The sequence below is a fragment of the Podarcis muralis genome, chromosome 14 (assembly GCF_964188315.1).
Source record: "Podarcis muralis chromosome 14, rPodMur119.hap1.1, whole genome shotgun sequence".
In the NCBI taxonomy this organism is placed as follows: Eukaryota; Metazoa; Chordata; class Lepidosauria; order Squamata; family Lacertidae; genus Podarcis; species Podarcis muralis.
Genome location: NC_135668.1, coordinates 31935602 through 31953445, shown reverse-complemented (window position 1 = coordinate 31953445; position 17844 = coordinate 31935602). Strand labels below are relative to the sequence as shown.

The window sequence follows — 17844 nt, the reverse complement described above, 5'->3', positions numbered from 1 at the left end:
ACAGTTCACCCTCCCCAGGCCTGACATTGTGGGGGCATCTCACCAGCAACTCACTTATTAAAAAATATTCCTTTTGTTATGCTAACACCAGGGAGGGGTACATCACATAACTCAGACAGAATAGACATTACACTTGGATGTATTTTGAAAAACACTTATTTGGAACTATAAGTTGGCATGCTTTCTAAAGGGACGGGAATGTCTTGAGAAAGCCTTGTTGGCTTCAGCCAGCCCATGGCCTTCTTCCATGCTTCCATGCACAGTCTTGGGGAAAACTCACCGGCATCAGACGTCCCTGGGGCAGGAGAAACAGATGGTGGTGGGGAATGGCTACCATCCGACAGCATCATCCAGGCACCTCCACTGCCTTCGGCCTGAAAACTTAATCTCTAATTTCAGCCTGCCCACTGCCAAAAGCTCCTTATATTCATGAATATCCACCCGTCACCTTTTGCACATCCCATTTACACAGTTTTACACACCATGTGCCTCAACCACATTCAAAACCTCCCATTCAGAAACATAAACACACAGCCAGCCGACATCCACGAAGAACGCCATTTGCTCATCTTTCACTCTCCATTCAGCCTTGCTTCCGAATGAGAACCCCACTGGCTTCCACCCACTATACATCTGCCAACTTCCACTAGGTCCATCACCACACATCAGCCAACTTCAGATCATGGATATCAGCCAATCCCTCTTAGGAAGTAAACTTGCCTTGTTATCGTTCCATAGCCTCCTGCAGCATCCTTCATAGCATCTGCCACTCACCTGCCAATTTGTATCCTCCAAGTGGAAGAAGACTGGGCAATGCTGAATATCACAACTGCTGCCCGCTGTGTTCTGCTGGAGAAGAGGAAAAAGCCCACTCAGTAGACATGTGCCTTTGTGACATCACAGTCAGTCCTCAGCCAATGGCCACAGAGTGGGGTGCATCATCAGAACCTCTTCAAGCCTCACAGTTGTGGGTACACCCCAGCAGTGATTCATTTTTGTGTGTGTTTGTTTATGGTTTAAAATACCATATTTTTCACTCCATAAGACGCACCTAGTTTTTAGAGGAGGAAAGGGGGAAAGCCCCATTTTGGGGGGGGGGGTCAGCTCACAGTTGTGCAGCTTCTTTTGCAAAGGAGAAAAGCCCCCTTTTTGAGGATCAGCTCAAAGTTGTTGAGCTTACTTTGCAAAGGGAAAAAAAATCCTGTTTTTATGGGGTTCAACTCGCAGTTCTGCAGCTTCTTTAGGAAAGGAAAGGGAGCCATTTCTACAGTTTCCAGACAGATAATCTAATCAGCCGGTCAAATGTCCCTGGGGAAACAAACAGCCTCCGTCTGCAGAACATTCAACAATGGAGGCCTGGGCAAGGGGGCGGGGCCAGAAAGGGAGCCAGCGATTGGGCACACATTGACTCCATAAGACGCACAGACATTTCCCCTTACTTTTTAGGAGGAAAAAAGTGTGTCTTATGGAGCGAAAAATATGGTATTTATTACAGGCCACCCTTCATGGGTACAGTTACTGAACCGGGGAAGATTGTTCAGTCTGAGGACCACCCTCCCACATAGGCAACATCTCAGGGGCTGCATGCCAGCAGGGGGCAGGGGCAAAAATTAGATGTGGCCAGATGCAAGGATGGGTGGAGCAGCAGATGTGGCTCTTTTCTTTGCACAGGAGTCTCCACTCCAGCTGTGCAAAAGTCAAAAGTTTACGCACTCTCCTGCCTCTCCAATTCAGGAAAGCAAGAGGCATCACACAGTTCATGGACACATCACCTGAGGAGTGTGTGGAGCAAGGCCAGCAAGGGGTGTATCCTGGGGAGAGCCCTGGGGGCCAGAAAGTATTCTGAAGGGCCACATTTGGCCTGAAGACTGGAAGGCCTCCATCTGATCACAAACTAATGATTTAAAAACTCCAAGGGCATCCCCAACCTCAGTCACATTCAGAGTAGTCCCACTGAATCAATCATCATTTAAGACCCACTGATTTCAGTGGGTCTGCTCTGAGTAACAGAAGAGCCATCTAGTGACTGATCAATTAAAACCCTGTTTCTCCAATTTAGAGTCCTTCCCCCCTCGATGGTAAAGGATGCCTCTGAGCATGAGCAAAGTGCTGTCTTCATTGGGGTAAGCACAAAAAACTCCCTGCTCAGAGAACAGAATCTAATAATACAAAAAGAGATTGTGAAGAGCTCCAAAAGGACATCTCCAAACTTAGTGAGTGGTAAAATGGCAACAGCAATCCAATATAAACAAGTGTAAAGTGATGCATGCCAGGGCAAAAAAATCTTAATTTCATGCTCATGGGGTCTGAACTGGTGTGACTGGCCAAGAACACGACCTTTGTGGATAGTTCGATGAAGATGTCAACCTTTTGTGCAGCAGCTGTGAGAAAGGCAAATTCCATGCAAGGAATCACTAGGAAAGAAATTGGAAATAAAACTGGCAATATCATAATGCTGTTACACAAATCTATGGTGCAACTGCATTTGAAATACTGTGTATAGTTTCTTGTCACTTCATCTCAAAAAGGATATTGTGGAGATGGAAAAGGTTCAGAGAAAGGCAATCAAAATGACTCCCCTATGAAGAAAGGTTGCAGCATTTGGGACTTTATAGTTAGGGGGGGAAAGATGAGTCAGAGGTGACATGATAAATTATTCTAAAATGATGCATGTCACTAGACTTCATGGACATCCAACTTCTTCACACAGCACAGAGTTAAACTGTGGAACTCGCTGCCACAGGAGAAAGTGATGACCATCAACTTGGATGACTTCAACAAAGGATTAGAGAAATTCATGGGGGTTTAGACTATAGCCTCTATGGTCAGAGGGAGCAATGCCTCTGAGTCCCAGTTGCTGGAATTCAGGGGAGAGTTGCTCTTGTGCTCAGATCTTTGTTGGCTTCCCACTGGCCCATCTGGTTGGCTCCTGTGAGAACAGGATGCAAGACTAGATGGGCCACTGGCCTGATCTAACTGGCTTTTCTTATGTTCTTATGTGTTGTCAAAGTGAATATGGGGACAGGATTTGCCTCTGGATTCTGCTGCAAAATCTGGTCCTGTGTTTGTCTCTGATGTACATCCTTATTGTTTATGCTATGGATTTGAAGGCTGTGACTGTGAGCAAGACTGTTACTACAGCCCAATGCCTATGGGAAAGTTTCATTGTCGAGAATGGGCAGTAGATTAAGAATATAGGAAACTGCCTCATATTGGGTTAGACCATTGGCCCATGTAGCCTAGTATTGTCTACACTGACCAGCAGCAGCACTCCAGGGTTTCACACTGCTCTACCACTGAGCTCCCTTCTCTGTCTTCCAAAGAATCCTGCTTTCCCCATCATGAGAGATGGAAAGGGATGCAAGGCAGCTTCCTTGAAGAGACCCCTTTTCTTGCTGTCACTGCTCCAGATGTAGTAACCTTGAAATGTCTGGTGCCTCATTAGGACTTCCATCCTGGTCACATGATGGTGCCTTGAAACTGCTGGGTACCTTGTGGTTTCTGGATGTAGGTTACAAAAAGCCTGTGATAATTGGCTTTGGAGAGCATCAAAGTGGGACGAGCACCAGGGGGGATGTGAACAGCTCCCTCTCTTCTGCTTATGCATCTCACTCCAGCTCCCATAACCATGCCGACATTGCGGATGGATTGTTGCAGGGGTGGAGAAACCTATCCTGTTCTGCTGTGTCCCAGGGGAATGCAGGGGAAATGGGTGAATAGGACCAGAGACTAGGGCAAGGCAGATCAGGACCTTGGACAGTTCTGGTGAGTCAAGAGCGTAAGGTCCTGGGAGAGCTCCTAGTGAGTCAGGGAAGAGGTTGTCTCAGCAAAGGCTTGGAGTCATCTGATGCCTTCAAAAGGCTATAAAGCCTTGACCTTCCAGTGATTTTGCCCCCCCCCCCCGGAGTACTGTTTGTAATATGTCAATGTTATGTAGCTTATTCTGCAGTTGTATGTGGTTGTAGAGCAGGGAGGCTGCAGGAGAATCTGACTCTGAGTATGATGGGAGAGCCACCACACCAGGCATAGGCAAACTCGGCCCTCCAGATGTTTTGGGACTACAATCCCCATCATCCCTAACCACGGGTCCTGTTAGCTAGGGATCATGGGAGTTGTAGTCCCAAAACATCTGGGGGCCCGAGTTTGCCTGTGCCTGCACCACATCCTCAGGCCAGGGCAGTGTAGTAGGCAGTGCGGAGGGCTACTCCTCAAGTGGGGTGACGTGCATTATTTGAACCAGAGTCCTCCTCAAATTAACACTGGGACCTTGAGGACGGGGTCATGACACAACCTACCGCTCTTTTGAAAGTATGCACAAAATGTCTGTAGTAGGTGCAAATGAAAGGTGTACAGCTGCACTTGTACATCACCCTGAAATGCAGCTTAACATGTTAAGAATGAGCCACTGCAAACATCTACTGCGTGTGCTTCCATATTACCCCATCCTTCTGATGAGGGTGAGAGGAGGAGTTCAGAAGCTTTTGCTTTGACTTTCCACCAGCCACAGTTTAGTGTGTTGCCCAAACCCTAAACTGTGGTTCATGTTAAGTATGGTTTGTTCATATGGCTTGTTTGTTCTTCATATCAATCAGGCTTCTTTAAACAAACCATACTTTCTTTTGCAAATGTCTGAAGGAAATGGAGTGAAGCAAACTTAAGACTAGAGATATTAGAGACCAAAATGGATAGATTTGTCCATTCCTGAACCTGGCTCATTCTTGTCAACCGTAGTTTAGTGTGATGTCCAAACTGGGACAGTGTTTGAAGTACCCACACAGAGTGTTTGGGGGCAGTTGGGCTCTGCTCAGGCCAGAGAGCGCTGGCGATGAGAGGTGCTTTCTGTTCCTCCTGCGCTTCAAGACCCACCCAGATGTGGGCAGGCTTTAGCGCAAAGGACAGAGTGCCAGAGGGGCTGGTGCTCCCTGGCTTCACCTCTGCCCATCTTGCAGAAAAGGGCGAAGGGGAGTCTGAGCTCCCACCCTGCTGTGGATCAGAGCTGGGTGGTCAGATGCAGTTTGCTGATACTTGGTTGCATTTTAACTCTCACTTTCTCACTCTCACTGGCAACTGGTTGTGTGCGGAGGACGTGCATCTCTCAATTTCGGTTTCTCTTTGTTTCTCATTTTTTCAATTTTGTGTTCAGTTCTCCACATTTCCACACCACATATGCATATAATCCTTTCGAAAACTCATCAGTACAGTATTTAGTGCTGTTTTCTCCTAATATACGCATCTGGGCATGCAACATTGCCCAATATGATGCATTTTTCTGTTATTTTCATTAACATATGCATTTGTATGCACATTGTAAATGCAGTTTTGCACATTACTTGACTGGAGAACTGCATTGCAAAATTCAGAAAAGTATGCATTTCCAAGGATGGGTTTGCATGCTGTTTTGGAAAAGGTGATTTAGGCAAGTCTGCCTTTGAATGTGACCTGAGTTGAATTTCTCGTTCCTTTCCCATTGAATGTTGGTGTAAAAACCAGATAGAGATACTTAATAAAACTTGAGCTGGGCTTTGTAGCTGTCACTTTAACTGCCATTTGATCTGCAGCAGTGAGCAGGTTGGGTTCTGTTTCATCTGGAGAGTTCTCTCTCTCTCTCTTTCTGGATAGTATTAACAAAACTCTCCTACATAGATCAAAGATAATCAAGGCACATGTAGAAATATTGCTCACATACAAATAAGCTGTTCTATGGCTCTGAATGTAGATGATTATAAACTTTTTATGAAGTTCTCTGTGGAGCTCTGTAAGGATGGGTTCACCCTTCTTCTTGGGTTTGCCATAACTAGACTGCCACTAGACGGCAGGGAGGTTTCTTCCCACTCTGGCCAGAGCCAATAGAAAGGAGGTATTTGCCCGCTCTCTGACAGAGCCAATAGAAAGTAGGCTATTTCTGTGCCTACATTTCCCAACCTGCCTTGGGGTCTAAAAAGGGGGAAAGGTGCAATATTTTCTTAAAGGGGCAGCATTGTTATTCCTTCTAAAAAGGTAAAGGTAAAGGTACCCCTGCCCGTACGGGCCAGTCTTGCCAGACTCTGGGGTTGTGCGCCCATCTCACTCAAGAGGCCGAGGGCCAGCGCTGTCCGGAGACACTTCCAGGTCACGTGGCCAGCGTGACATCGCTGCTCTGGCGAGCCAGTGCAGCACACACGGAAACGCTGTTTACCTTCCTGCTAGAAAGCGGTCCCTATTTATCTACTTGCACCCGGGGGTGCTTTCGAACTGCTAGGTTGGCAGGCGCTGGGACCGAGCAACGGGAGCGCACCTCACCGCGGGGATTCGAACCGCCGACCTTTCGATCGGCAAGCCCTAGGCACTGAGGCTTTTACCCACAGCGCCACCCGCGTCCCTGTTATTCCTTCTACCTAATACTAATACAGTGGTACTTCGGGTTACATATGCTTCAGGTTACAGACGCTTCAGGTTACACCCAGAAATAGTACCTCGGGTTAAGAATTTTGCTTCAGGATGAGAACAGAAATCGTGCTCCGGCGGCGCGGCAGCAGCAGGAGGCCCCATTAGCTAAAGTGGTCTTCAGGTTAAGAACAGTTTCAGGTTAAGAACGGACCTCCAGAACGAATTAAGTACTTAACCCGAGGTACCACTGTACACAGATTTGCTATTACTAAATAACTGAACCCTGTGGGGGCAGAATAGGCTCCATACCAGGAAAGGTTCCACTAGCTCTCTAAAATGGACCCAACAAGAGGGATGAGAGAGGTCAGCTTGCACCTTCTGTTAAAGCAAAAGAAGGGAGTCCTTTTCAGCCTGAGGGCCCCATGCCTCTGTGGGCAAACTTCCGGGCTGGCATTTGCCAATGGTGGATGGAGCCAGAGGCCACAGTGGGTGGAGCAACCCTTCCTTTTGCACATACTCATTGCATGTTGTCCCAGCCATACAAATACCAAATATATATCTATCCATCCTCTATCCAGGCACTCAAAAGACATGACTGTAATTCAGGAGCACATTCTAGCCTCTGATGAGAGTGCAGAACAGGGGAAATGAGGAGTGGAGTTTGGGGAGAGGTCCTGGCCCGGGGAAGGTGATAACGATCTGCAATTATTGTAGACTAAAAAAGGGCACACCTGGTACTGGAGTCGGGATCATGTGGGGTGCGCATTGTGGAGTTTTGTTTTTAAAATGCTTTGAGGGTTCTCTGCTGCCCTCCTCTGGTGAGCACCAGAATTTGCCCACCATATTGCAGCCATCATTGGAGCAGACCCTTCGCTATGCAGTTGACCCAAGGGTGACCTTATAAACTTTTTATTCTCAGCCTGAAAAAAACAGATTGGGTGGTCAAAAGCCCAATACCCCATCTCCCCATAATGGGCTGGGATTGCCTTTCTGCTCTCTCTCCCTTTTTAACTTGGAGCCTCTACAGCAAAGCATTCTAGGCCTGTCCTAGTCACCCTGACAGGTCCCGTTTTGTCCATAGAGAATAACACTAGCAATAAAGACTCCAGGTACCTAAAACAAGAATGCAGAGGAAAGGAATTTGCTACCTTGAAAAGTTGGTTGTTTCTAGGTCTGGAGGCCTTTTGGAGGTGGTGGGTGGAATGTTTATCTCTCTATTTTTGTGTAAAAAACACCGCAGTTTCATTTTTCCAAAAACAACAGCAAAGTGGTTTACGATCTCACATAACAAATTTACGGTAAATTGCAACCTCCACCATTTCCCCCTTTGCTCTGTCCTTTGTGCAGGTGCAAGAGATCCTGGGCGACCAACCAGAGGTGAAAGAGAAGATGTTCACCATCTTAAAGCAATATGCAGCTGAGAGGAAGGTTGATTACTTAGCTTACGCCCTCCCCATGATCCTCACCAAGGACTCGCACCACCTCCTTATAGACAATATCAGGTACTGAGTTTGGGACACCTTTTCTATGCTATCCTCCCTGCCCTTGTTGATAACCTTCATGCAGCATAGGCATGTGAGATGAGTGGCACAAAGGGCTCTGAGTGCCCCAGCACACCTGGTTTCTTCAATGGCTATCCCTGATGGCTGTGTTGTACCTCAAACCAGTGGCGGAGCTTCATTCGGAGAGCAGGAGGGGGCGGGGCTGGCGCACGTCCTGGGGGCAGGGCACGCCACCACCAGGTGCGTGGCGCCCAGCGCGGGTAAGGGAGCAGCCGCCATGGCACCCTATCGGGATCACGCTGCCAGGGGCGGTGCATTTCCCCCCCCCCCGCACCCCTCTTCCTCCGCCAGTGCCTCCAATGTCAGAGGCAGCGATGCTTCTGAATGCCAGATGCTGGAAACTGGTTGCTTTTTGTGCTTGGGTACATGACCCAGACAAACATTGGCTCCCTCGGCCAGTAAAGCGAGATGAGCGCCGCAACCCCAGAGTCGTTCGCGACTGGACTTAACTGTCAGGGGTCCCTTTACCTTTTTATTGCTTGGGAACTTTTCACAGGCATCTGGTTGGGCACTGTGAGAAAAGGATGCTGGACTTGATGGTCTTCCTTTGGTTTGATCCAGCTGCAGGGCTCATCTTACCTTCCTGCTGGCCTGCTTTGCCCCTGTTATCCTCTTCCATCTCTTCCTGCATGCCAGGATGGGTGAATCTGCCAATTCCAGGGTCTCTCAGTTTCTCTGTTTTCCAGTTTTCAGCTCAGTCTGCCACTTTCTTGCACCAGCTTACATTTTTTTTTTTAGATAAAGGAAGTCCCCATAGAATTTTGAGGGTGCTTTTCTCCTGAACATACAAATTTCTGCATGGAATTTTGCCTAATGTGGACATTTTTGCAAGGAATTTCCCCTAACATCACACATTTTTGCATGTCCATTTCACCAGTATATATGAATCTTTTGCCCACACATGCTTGCCCACACCGTTTGGTTGGAGAACTGCATCGCTGAATTCAGAGCAAATGCAAAGGTCAAAAGGATCACTGTATTTCAGTTCACATATTAGGTGTGTTGGCATTAAATGGTGAACCAAACCAAATTTCTTCCCGATTCCTACCTGCGTACTCTGCACATAAGCACTCCCACCCCTCTCTTTGGGACTGTGGGATGATGGCATTTGGACTGGTTAATTCTATTATTTTTAAAGTTGCAATTATTCAGTTAAGCCCAGATAACATTGCTGGGGGTGGGAAACAGAGAACAGAATGTGGCAGGTTTGAGATGCCGTAATATCCAGGATTGTGCTCAAGAGACTGGGAAGAATGTTGGCAAATTGAATCAGGTTTGTCTCAGGTTTGTCTTGTTTGGCTGTGTGGTTAGTTGGCATCCCACTATGCCTAACCCTTTGTGAGCTTTTCCCCTGGATATTGCAATTTCTCCTGGTTCCACAGATTACAAGCAGGAGTTGGGAAAACAGGGCCAGATGGAGGCCTGATTGCTTAATGACCAGGAGCTCCCAAGGTCTCTAATCCCTGCTATGAGCCTCACGTGCAGACAGTGCCCCACTGCGGAATAATCCCCCGGGATACGAGAGGGGAAGACATAGTGCAGGCTGGGAAGGCGACTTCATCTGGGCAACATTCTCCTCTCCATTAGTCTAAGCTAGCAACACTGAAATCCAGAATCCTAGAAGGGAACCAAAGGTCCCATCAACCCCTGCAATGCAGGAATCGCAGCTCAGGAAGCTCTGGCAGATGACCATCTAACCTCTGCTTAAAAACCTCCAGTGAAGGAGAGTCCACCACCTTCTCAGGGAGTCCGTTCCACTGTCGACCAGCTCTTACCATCAGAAAAGTCTTCCTAATGTTTAATTGGAATCTCCTTCCTGGTCATTTGGTTTGGGTTCTACCCTCTGGAGCGGCAGAAAACAAACTTGCTCCATCTTTTCATGTTTGAAGGTGACTATCACATCGCCTCTAAGCCTTCTCTTCTCCAGGCTAAACGGACCCAATTCCCTCAACTGTAGATCAGTAGCCTTTGTTTCCAGATCCTTGATCATCTTGGCCACCCTCCTCTGCACATGTCCCAGCTTGTCAACATCCTTCTTAAACTGCGGTGCTCAGAAATGGGCTTTATATTTCCAACTGAAAATTTGGCTTCTTTCTAACATCCTCTATCCATCTTGATTTTTTAAAAAGAATTTCTAGGTTTCTGGGCAGTTTCTAATAAAGTCCATACTCAGGTACTTCGTGGGTCAGAGAATCTTGTTGCCTCTTGCTGCGTGAGAGTGCCAATGCCATAATTTTACCTTCTTTGACACATTATTAATATCATTTATCTAGTTACAATATTTTTCTCTTGCTGTTCATCCTGAAACAACTCCCAAAGCGGCTTACAAAAGTCAATGATAAGACAGTCCCCTGCCCTCATGTGTACAAACTAAAAGACACAACACAAAAGGAAAAATGGATTGGGAGGGTGGGGGGTTGGAAAACAGAAAACTGCAATTATCTTTACTATGTTGCTTTTTTTTATTAAAAAAGTACTGCTTTAAAAGCTTTAGAGCTCTCAGAACTGCCCTATGAGGTGGGCCTCTGTGGCCCCATTACCCATATGGGAAAACTGAGTCGAAAAGAGAGCGAGCAAGAGAGAGAGAGAATCTTGCTCAAGGTCAGACAATGAGACCGTGGCAGAGACTTTGCTGCTATTGTTCTCTCTTGGAACCTTCCAGGGCTGAGCACTGACACCACGCAGAGTGGATTCCAGGGTTGGGCTCTGATATCATGCTCAGCTCTGCCACTTGTGCTGTGGGATTGAGACAACTTTCCTGCTGCTTTTGGTTTTGGGGGAGGGAGAGTGCCTGTGTGTGTGTGTCTGTGTTAATGCATGTGTGGTGTGAGATAGTTAATCATTCCCCATCTCCCTCCATGCGCACCCTTGACTGCGACCGTAGTCTCCCATGCCCAGCAAAGCATCTCTGACATTCCAAGGAGAGACAAGAACCTTCTGTAGCTGCCTGATTGGATCTTCCTTCATTGCTGATTTCCACCACCAAGGGGAGCAGGGTGGGAGAACTGCTACTCTTCCGGACGGCCTCTTGTGTTATATACAGTACACTACCCTCCTCTTTCGCAGGAGCGATTGATATCTTCCTTGCATAGCATTTTGCTTGTAGCATCCTCCCTGACTCCCTACATCCAACACATGCTAAATCCTCTGGCTGGATCAACGACCCCCTGCATCTGCCCCCCCCCCACATTCTCCACTAGACTCGTCCCCCCCCCCTTCCCCTTTAATCATTATTATTTGTTTGCTTATTTATTTGTTTTATTCTTTTTTTTTCTGGCTCCCATGGATTTCCAACCTATTTATCCAGAATTAAGCTCTATCTGATTTTAATTTGCTGACATTTTCTTTATCCGTTTGGCTGGGGCGGGGAGGCGAGGGGCTGAGCACGTGCTTCTCCTGTTTGTGTGCCTCTCCACCCCCCCCAACACTGCCATATGGTTTGCACACACTGGAAAAGTGCACATTTTTAGTCTCCCTTTAAAGGATGCGAGAGAAGAACGACAGAATCGGAAGATGAGCTGTCTTGGGTAAGTGGCAAATTGTTCTTTTCTTGGACTCAGAAGGCTGTGTGTGTGTGTGTGTGTGTGTGTGTGTGTGTGTGTGTGTGAGAGAGAGAGAGAGAGAGAGAGAGAGAGAGAGAGAGAGAATGCCTTTATGATTTTTTACTCAAACCACTTAATTCTGCAATGAATTGTAGCACACTGCATCTGCAAAGGTTTGCTGGCATCCTCTAGGAGCAAGGAGAAAAGGAAGCAAAGAAAACAACCGGCTTTTGCAGATGTGACCCGGTTAAAGAGGGAGAGGGAGAGAGAGAGAGACAAACTTTTTATTTTAGACTTACAATTCTGCTGCAGTCCGGTAGACACATGAGAGTCCTCCCGTCCAAAGCGTTTCATGACAAAAAGGGATTTCCGGGCTCTCATTACCAGGGAAACGGTGGCCTGGACACCATGGGGTTACTGTCACACACCAAGGTCAGCGGGGGTGACCAGATGTTGTGGCAAGACGGGGCAGTTAGGGGCTGCTGGTGGGTAATCTTGATGATGGAGATGGCTGATGCTCAAAGCTCGAGATGACTTTGGACCGCTGTTAAATCTGCAGGGGGGTTGCAGAGAAGCTGGGTGCTACACTTTTTGGGAAAGGGTTCTTTTAAAATAGTGATTCTGGACCCGTGATCCTAAAGCTTCTTGGTCCCCCACTGATGTGAGAATAGGTTCTTTCTGGGTGCATGCATTACATTGGCACAGCTCACACAGACCAACAGTCCATCTAGCTTAGTGTTGTCTACACTGACTCGCAGCAGTGGTTCTCCAGGGTTTCAGGCAAGGACTTCCACCCCCCCCAGCTGTATCTATAGATGCCACTGGAGATTGAACCCTGGAAACTTCTGCATGCAAAGCAGATGCTCTACCACTGATCTAGACACATCGCAGTCAGACACCCAATCCCCTCCGTTATTACAATCTGAAGAGGCAGGGAGTAAAGGCAAAATATTTGAACCAGCTCAGGCTGATATGGGTGGAGAAATTCAGTTCAGCTCAGTTTGCATTGTAGTGTGAACCTTACCTGATTTTCAGTTGGGGAACCAACATGCAGATAGAAGCACATCTATCGGTTGATATTTGGATTGCAAAAGCTGGGTTCTCCCCCCCCCCCAAAAATGCAAATGAAAATTTATATGTTGGGGGGAAAGCGTGCATATATGTGAAAATAACGTACCAAAAATCCACTAAATGAGTTTGCAAAAATGTGCAAATTACATGCAAAATGTATATATTTAGGAGAAACATGTCCTGTAATGTTGATGAATTCTGATGAGGACTTTTTAAAATCACACTCGTGAAGAAAAGTGGCAAGCTGGAAAAATAAGAAACTTGGAAAAACTGAAATGGGCAGATAAGGGTAGAAGTATGCAAGCTTTCAGTCTTCAAAGAATTCTTCCCTTGGTGGAATGGAAAGTGAACTCACTAGAGTCAGCTTGGTGGGTTCCAAGCTACTGGAAAACATTTGCACTTTTTGCACTTTTAAGGCTAGCTTTGCAAGCAGCCTGCTATCAATTCAGATTTTCCAGCTTTTGCCATTATCAGACCTAGCAAGGCAACTGTTTTCCAGTCACTTGTGAAACTCAGCAGTGCTCTGTGTGTACTTGAAAGACTGCTACATCCCCAATGAAGAATTATGTGAAACTCAAACGCTTGCGTTCTCTTTCACCTACTTTGGCCAGTCCTCTATAAATATAACAGTCAGTCTTGCCTATTTTGGGTCACCTTTTCAGGGTGAGCATGACAAGCACAGTATGCTGCAAAATCAGTAATTAGTTCACTGAAGTATTTGCAATTTTTTTGGTGAGTTTGTCAGACAGCCAAACTGCTTTGCTTATAGTGACAGCATTACAGAGATTTATAGCATGGGGAATGGGCATAGGTCTGGGGTGAAGATTCTGCATTCGGGGATGTTGCTAGGGGCCTAAAAGATTTGGGGCATGGGACCAGAGATGCATATTTGTATGAAATCTGCCCATCCCGGTTCATATGAACAGATGTGGATCTAGAATGCCACAGAAGGCAAATTAACTGATTTCCCCTTCAGATAAATTCCATATCAATCCTTTATTTAATTTGCAGCCCAGCCCAGAATACCTCACCCCAATTCCTCTTTCATTTGTATACCCTTATTAATTTCCCCAAAGATCCTGCTGCAAATAGGTCAGTGGCGGGATGCCTGATTTACCTATAGAGGGTCCCAGGTTCAATCCCTGATGGCATCTCTAAGTAGGGCTGGGAATGTCCTTTGTCTGGAACTCTGGAGAGCTGCTGCCAGTCAGTGTAGGTAATACTGAGCTAGATGGATCAATGGTTCGGCTTGGTACATGGCAGCCTCTGAGGTTTGCAGATCAGTTCAGTTCCCCTCCAAGTACCACTGTTCATTACCCTCCCAAATTATCTCTAAATTAGGCCATCTTAAATTATTCCCTCAAATTAATACCTTACCTAGTGACTCAGATCACTCCTGCTGCTCATCCCCCTCCCCCCAAATGTATTTCTTACCCAGAAACATGCAGGGCACAGTAAAAGATTCAGGCCTCTACTTAATTTGCTCCCCAAAAGTCTTGGGGTTTATCTGTAGCATCTCTGCTTGAGGAAACATCCCCAGTAGCTGATCTGGATATGGATGTGGCTGCTTCTTATCTTCATAAAGTATAAGGATCTGAGCCAGCAGTCAGTCTTTATGGGCTGCCATGAATTGAAGGGAAAGGGTCCTGCAATGCAGAAAAGGGTTATTGGGTTGTCCCTGTCCCTGAGCTCTTCTCTTCTTGCAATTGGAATGGGTTTGAGGGACAGTGTGGTATTTCTCTGCCTGCCGTTGCTTTAGATCAGCCTTCACCAACTTTGTGCCTTCCAAGTTGCTGGCTGGGGCTGATGAGAGCTGTAGTACAAAACATCTGAAGGGCACCAGGTCAGCCTAAGCTGTACCTCCTGGACTTTCCATTTTGGTTTTTCATTCATTTCGTTTCATATATATTGCATTTATATCCCACCTTCTTCCTCCCAAGAGCTCAAGCTGGTATATGTGGTGTCCCCCCCCCCATTTAATCCCCACAACAGCCCTCTGAGGCAGATGAGGTCGCCCAGTAAGCCTCATGGCCAAGTGGGGATTCGAACCTTGGTCTCCTAGGTCCTAGCCTGACTCTAACCGCTACACCACACTGGACTGCACACACACTATGGACTCAAAAACTGGTCTTCAAACTAATAACCTCAAATGGGTCCTTCTGGTATCTCCACTGTTTCCTTACCCTTGCTTGACATGGTTGGATGTATAAAACCCAGCTTCTTCTCAGCAGAATTGTGGTTTTATACAACAACAACAACAACAACTCAGGGTACTGACTCCGACTTCAAAAATTGGCACTGATGTCGAGCAATTCTTTCAGTATCTGGAAAGGTAAACCTCAGTTAAGGGACCAGAAGGAACCCTTGCACTGCAGTTTCACACAACAAACCGCAATGGTTTTGGACTGTGGTTTCAGCATCCAATAGATTTTCTTTAAAAAGTTCTTTTTGGCTACACTTAATTTAAGAGTATCTGTATTCATCTCCCAAGAGACCTTTCATAATGAGTTATATGTTTAAGCTTCCCTTTTCCAAAAGGCTCTTCAAGTGGATTTTATTGCTTTCGCATATTCCCTTTCTGCAATGCAGTATGATGGAGGCTTTGATTTGCCACTATTACTTTGGTTGCTTTTCCAACAGTGGCTAGCAAGGGCAGCAGGTCGCATATTTTAGACAGCCTCCTCTTTTGTCGAGCTACTGTCTTTCCCTCTTGCCCAGAGGTTGCAGAGGAACATGTGCTTCTAGAACTGAGCTGCATTGTGTCTCTGGCAAAGATTAAATCTCTTCCCATCAGGGACACCATACTCCACTACAGAAGAAAACGCTGTAGAGTTTGTTTTAGCAGTAGCTGAAGAACAATCAATTTATTCTCCTTCTTCTGTGCTTGGATGTTTTGTTTTAGCAGAAACTGCTAAAAATGTGACAGTATTAAAATGTTGCACCCATCAGTGAGGCTTGCTGGATAAATAACCCTAACCCATAAAACAAACGGGATTTGGGTAAGCCTCTCTGCATAGGCCTGGCAAGGGGCAATAGTCACAAGGCCTGAGTCATGACTGGGAACCAGAGCCAGCTCTGTCATTAGGCAGAGGGAGGCAGGTGCCTGGGGAGGCTGATGCTGGGCAGAGCTTTGCTTGCTGTGCAATCCCTGGAGGATGCTGTTGAAGTAAGGATTCAAGGGCCAGTCCACTTCATTTCTGTACATGGGCTGTCTGATGGGGGTGGGTGGGGCATTTTGTCCTGCACTTCAGGCAGCAAGAACCATCTCAGACCAGCCTTCCAATGCATTTCTTCCCCAGGACTCTTCACTGCTTGCTGGTCTGGTGCTAGAGTTCATAGTTGAAGGTAGGAGTTTCAGGACCACGGAGAGCTCAAAAGGAGCCACTTGCTCCAACAAGGGCTGAGAGCAGACTGAGCCCTTTCCGTCTCTCCCAAGCAATCTGATTCCTTGTGGATAATTTTGGATTCTTACAGGGCCAACCCTCTGGCCTGAAGACAGACACTCTTTCATTCCCAGCCCCTCCTGCCACCCACCTGGAGCACTCCCTGCTCAGCTGAACCAGTGAAGTACTGTGGGAGCCATTTGGTTTCTCAGACTTGGGGGGAAGTGCCCTGAGCATCCTGCCTCATGCCTGTTGGCATGGGAGGATCTTATGGGGACTCCTGTTTGTCAGACTAAGCACACTGAGGCTGTAGTGCCAGTTGCTGGAAACCACGGGAGGGGAGAATGCTCTTGTGTTCGGTTCTTCCTTGTGGGCTTCTCATTATGGCAGTGGTTTCCAACCAGTGTGCCGGGGCACCCTAAGATGCCTTGAATGATGGTCAGGGGTGCCGCAGGCAACACTGGCACCTGTCCCTCTTTACTTCCCTCCCTCCTCTGATGCCCTCTCACATCTCTGCCTCACAAAGGCTTGCACAGCTGTTTGTGGCAACACTGACTACAAGCTCCACAGGCGAATACTGCCTCTGGGGCTGGCCAGGGGGTGCTGGTTGCCAGGAGCTGAGGCGGCCTTGGCTTAAGCAAGCATGTGGGCGAAGGAGCCCATCCAACCAGACTGGCAGCCAGTGGCGTAGCGTGGGGGGTGCAGGGGGGGCCGGCCGCACCGGGCGCAACATCTGGGGTTAGGGCAAATCCACAGGTTAGGGGGCGCAAATCCACGGGTTAGGGGGCGCAAATCCACGGGTTAGGGGGCGCAAATTACTTGCCTTGCCCCGGGTGCTGACAACCCACGCTACGCCACTGCTGGCAGCCCTTGCTTTTGAGAATAGACAGACAGGTGGGAGCCAAAACAATAAAACAATGAAGAGGGTGGTGATACAATTACTACTGCAATCGACACAAGATAATATCACCAAGGCAACTATCTGTAAACAAACAATAAACGTCCATTAAAATGTCAAAAGTAGTTTCCCCCCCCCCAAAATATGTTTTATCTTGAACAATTGCAAACGTAGTAATAAAGAGTCCACTTTTCTTTGCATTCATCAAGAGAGATGACGCTTTTGTCAACCCAGTGTCCTTTAGATGTTTTGGACTCTAGGTTGTGCCTCTGTGATTAGGCTGGCTGAGGCTGGTGGGATTTGTAGCATAAAATATTTGGAGGGCACCAGGTTGTGGAAAGCTGCTCTAGTTGCTGCAGAAGACTTGAGCAAGCTAAGGAAGGGCTTTTGCAGTTTTGTCAAAAAAATTTTTTTTTGGTTATGTGTGTGTGTCAGATCATAGGAGCCACTGTTTGATCCACAGAGCTTCTTTCCTCCGTTTGCATCAGCACTGCGGGGAGCCAAAATCTGATCCATTATTTCAAAGTCTGCTGGAATTGGAAAACTCAGAACTGACAGCAAGTCAACCAATGCGATTGACTGGGCTTTGAAGATTGCAAATGTCAGCTGAGCCCCCACTTTGGAGTGAGGAGAGTTTGCTCCCAGAGCTTGGGGAGAAGGAGGAGCTTTACACTCCCAACTATCAAAACAAGGCCTGATCAGTCTCTCCTGAGGAGCATCACTCTTCCTTTGGAACTCCCCTTCAGGGCCTTAGCCCCCATCCGTTTGAGGGCCAACTTTAAAAAGCTGCATCTCTTGGACACCAGCTCCTCTACTCATCCATCTCCCTAAATTCCGCCTGCACCTGAAGCACCCTGCTCCCCCCTGCAGCATGGTAGGACCGGCTGGCTCTGTCCCCTTTGAAGGAATTTTGCATTGGCTTTGTCAAGGAGTGTGCAGTGGCCCACATGGCATGTGGCCAGAAGGTCCCCTGGGGACAGTGCCAGCCAGAAAGTGACAAGGTTGAGCTAGAGCAAAAAGCT

The 17844-nt window shown here is 47.3% G+C and overlaps 1 protein-coding gene across 4 annotated transcripts in view; it reads left to right on the top strand.

Moving 5' to 3' along the window:
- Nucleotides 1-17844, top strand: part of GRID2IP (Grid2 interacting protein) — a 62662-nt gene that overhangs the window by 5119 nt on the left and 39699 nt on the right. For 3 of the 4 annotated variants that reach the window (XM_028706907.2, XM_028706906.2, XM_028706905.2), the window contains exon 3: nt 7714-7868. In XM_028706907.2, coding sequence (XP_028562740.2) covers nt 7714-7868 — 155 coding nt within the window. Of the gene's footprint in view, nt 1-7713; nt 7869-10789; nt 11456-17844 lie in introns of those variants that run through there. The other variant, XM_028706911.2, reaches the window with a different exon arrangement.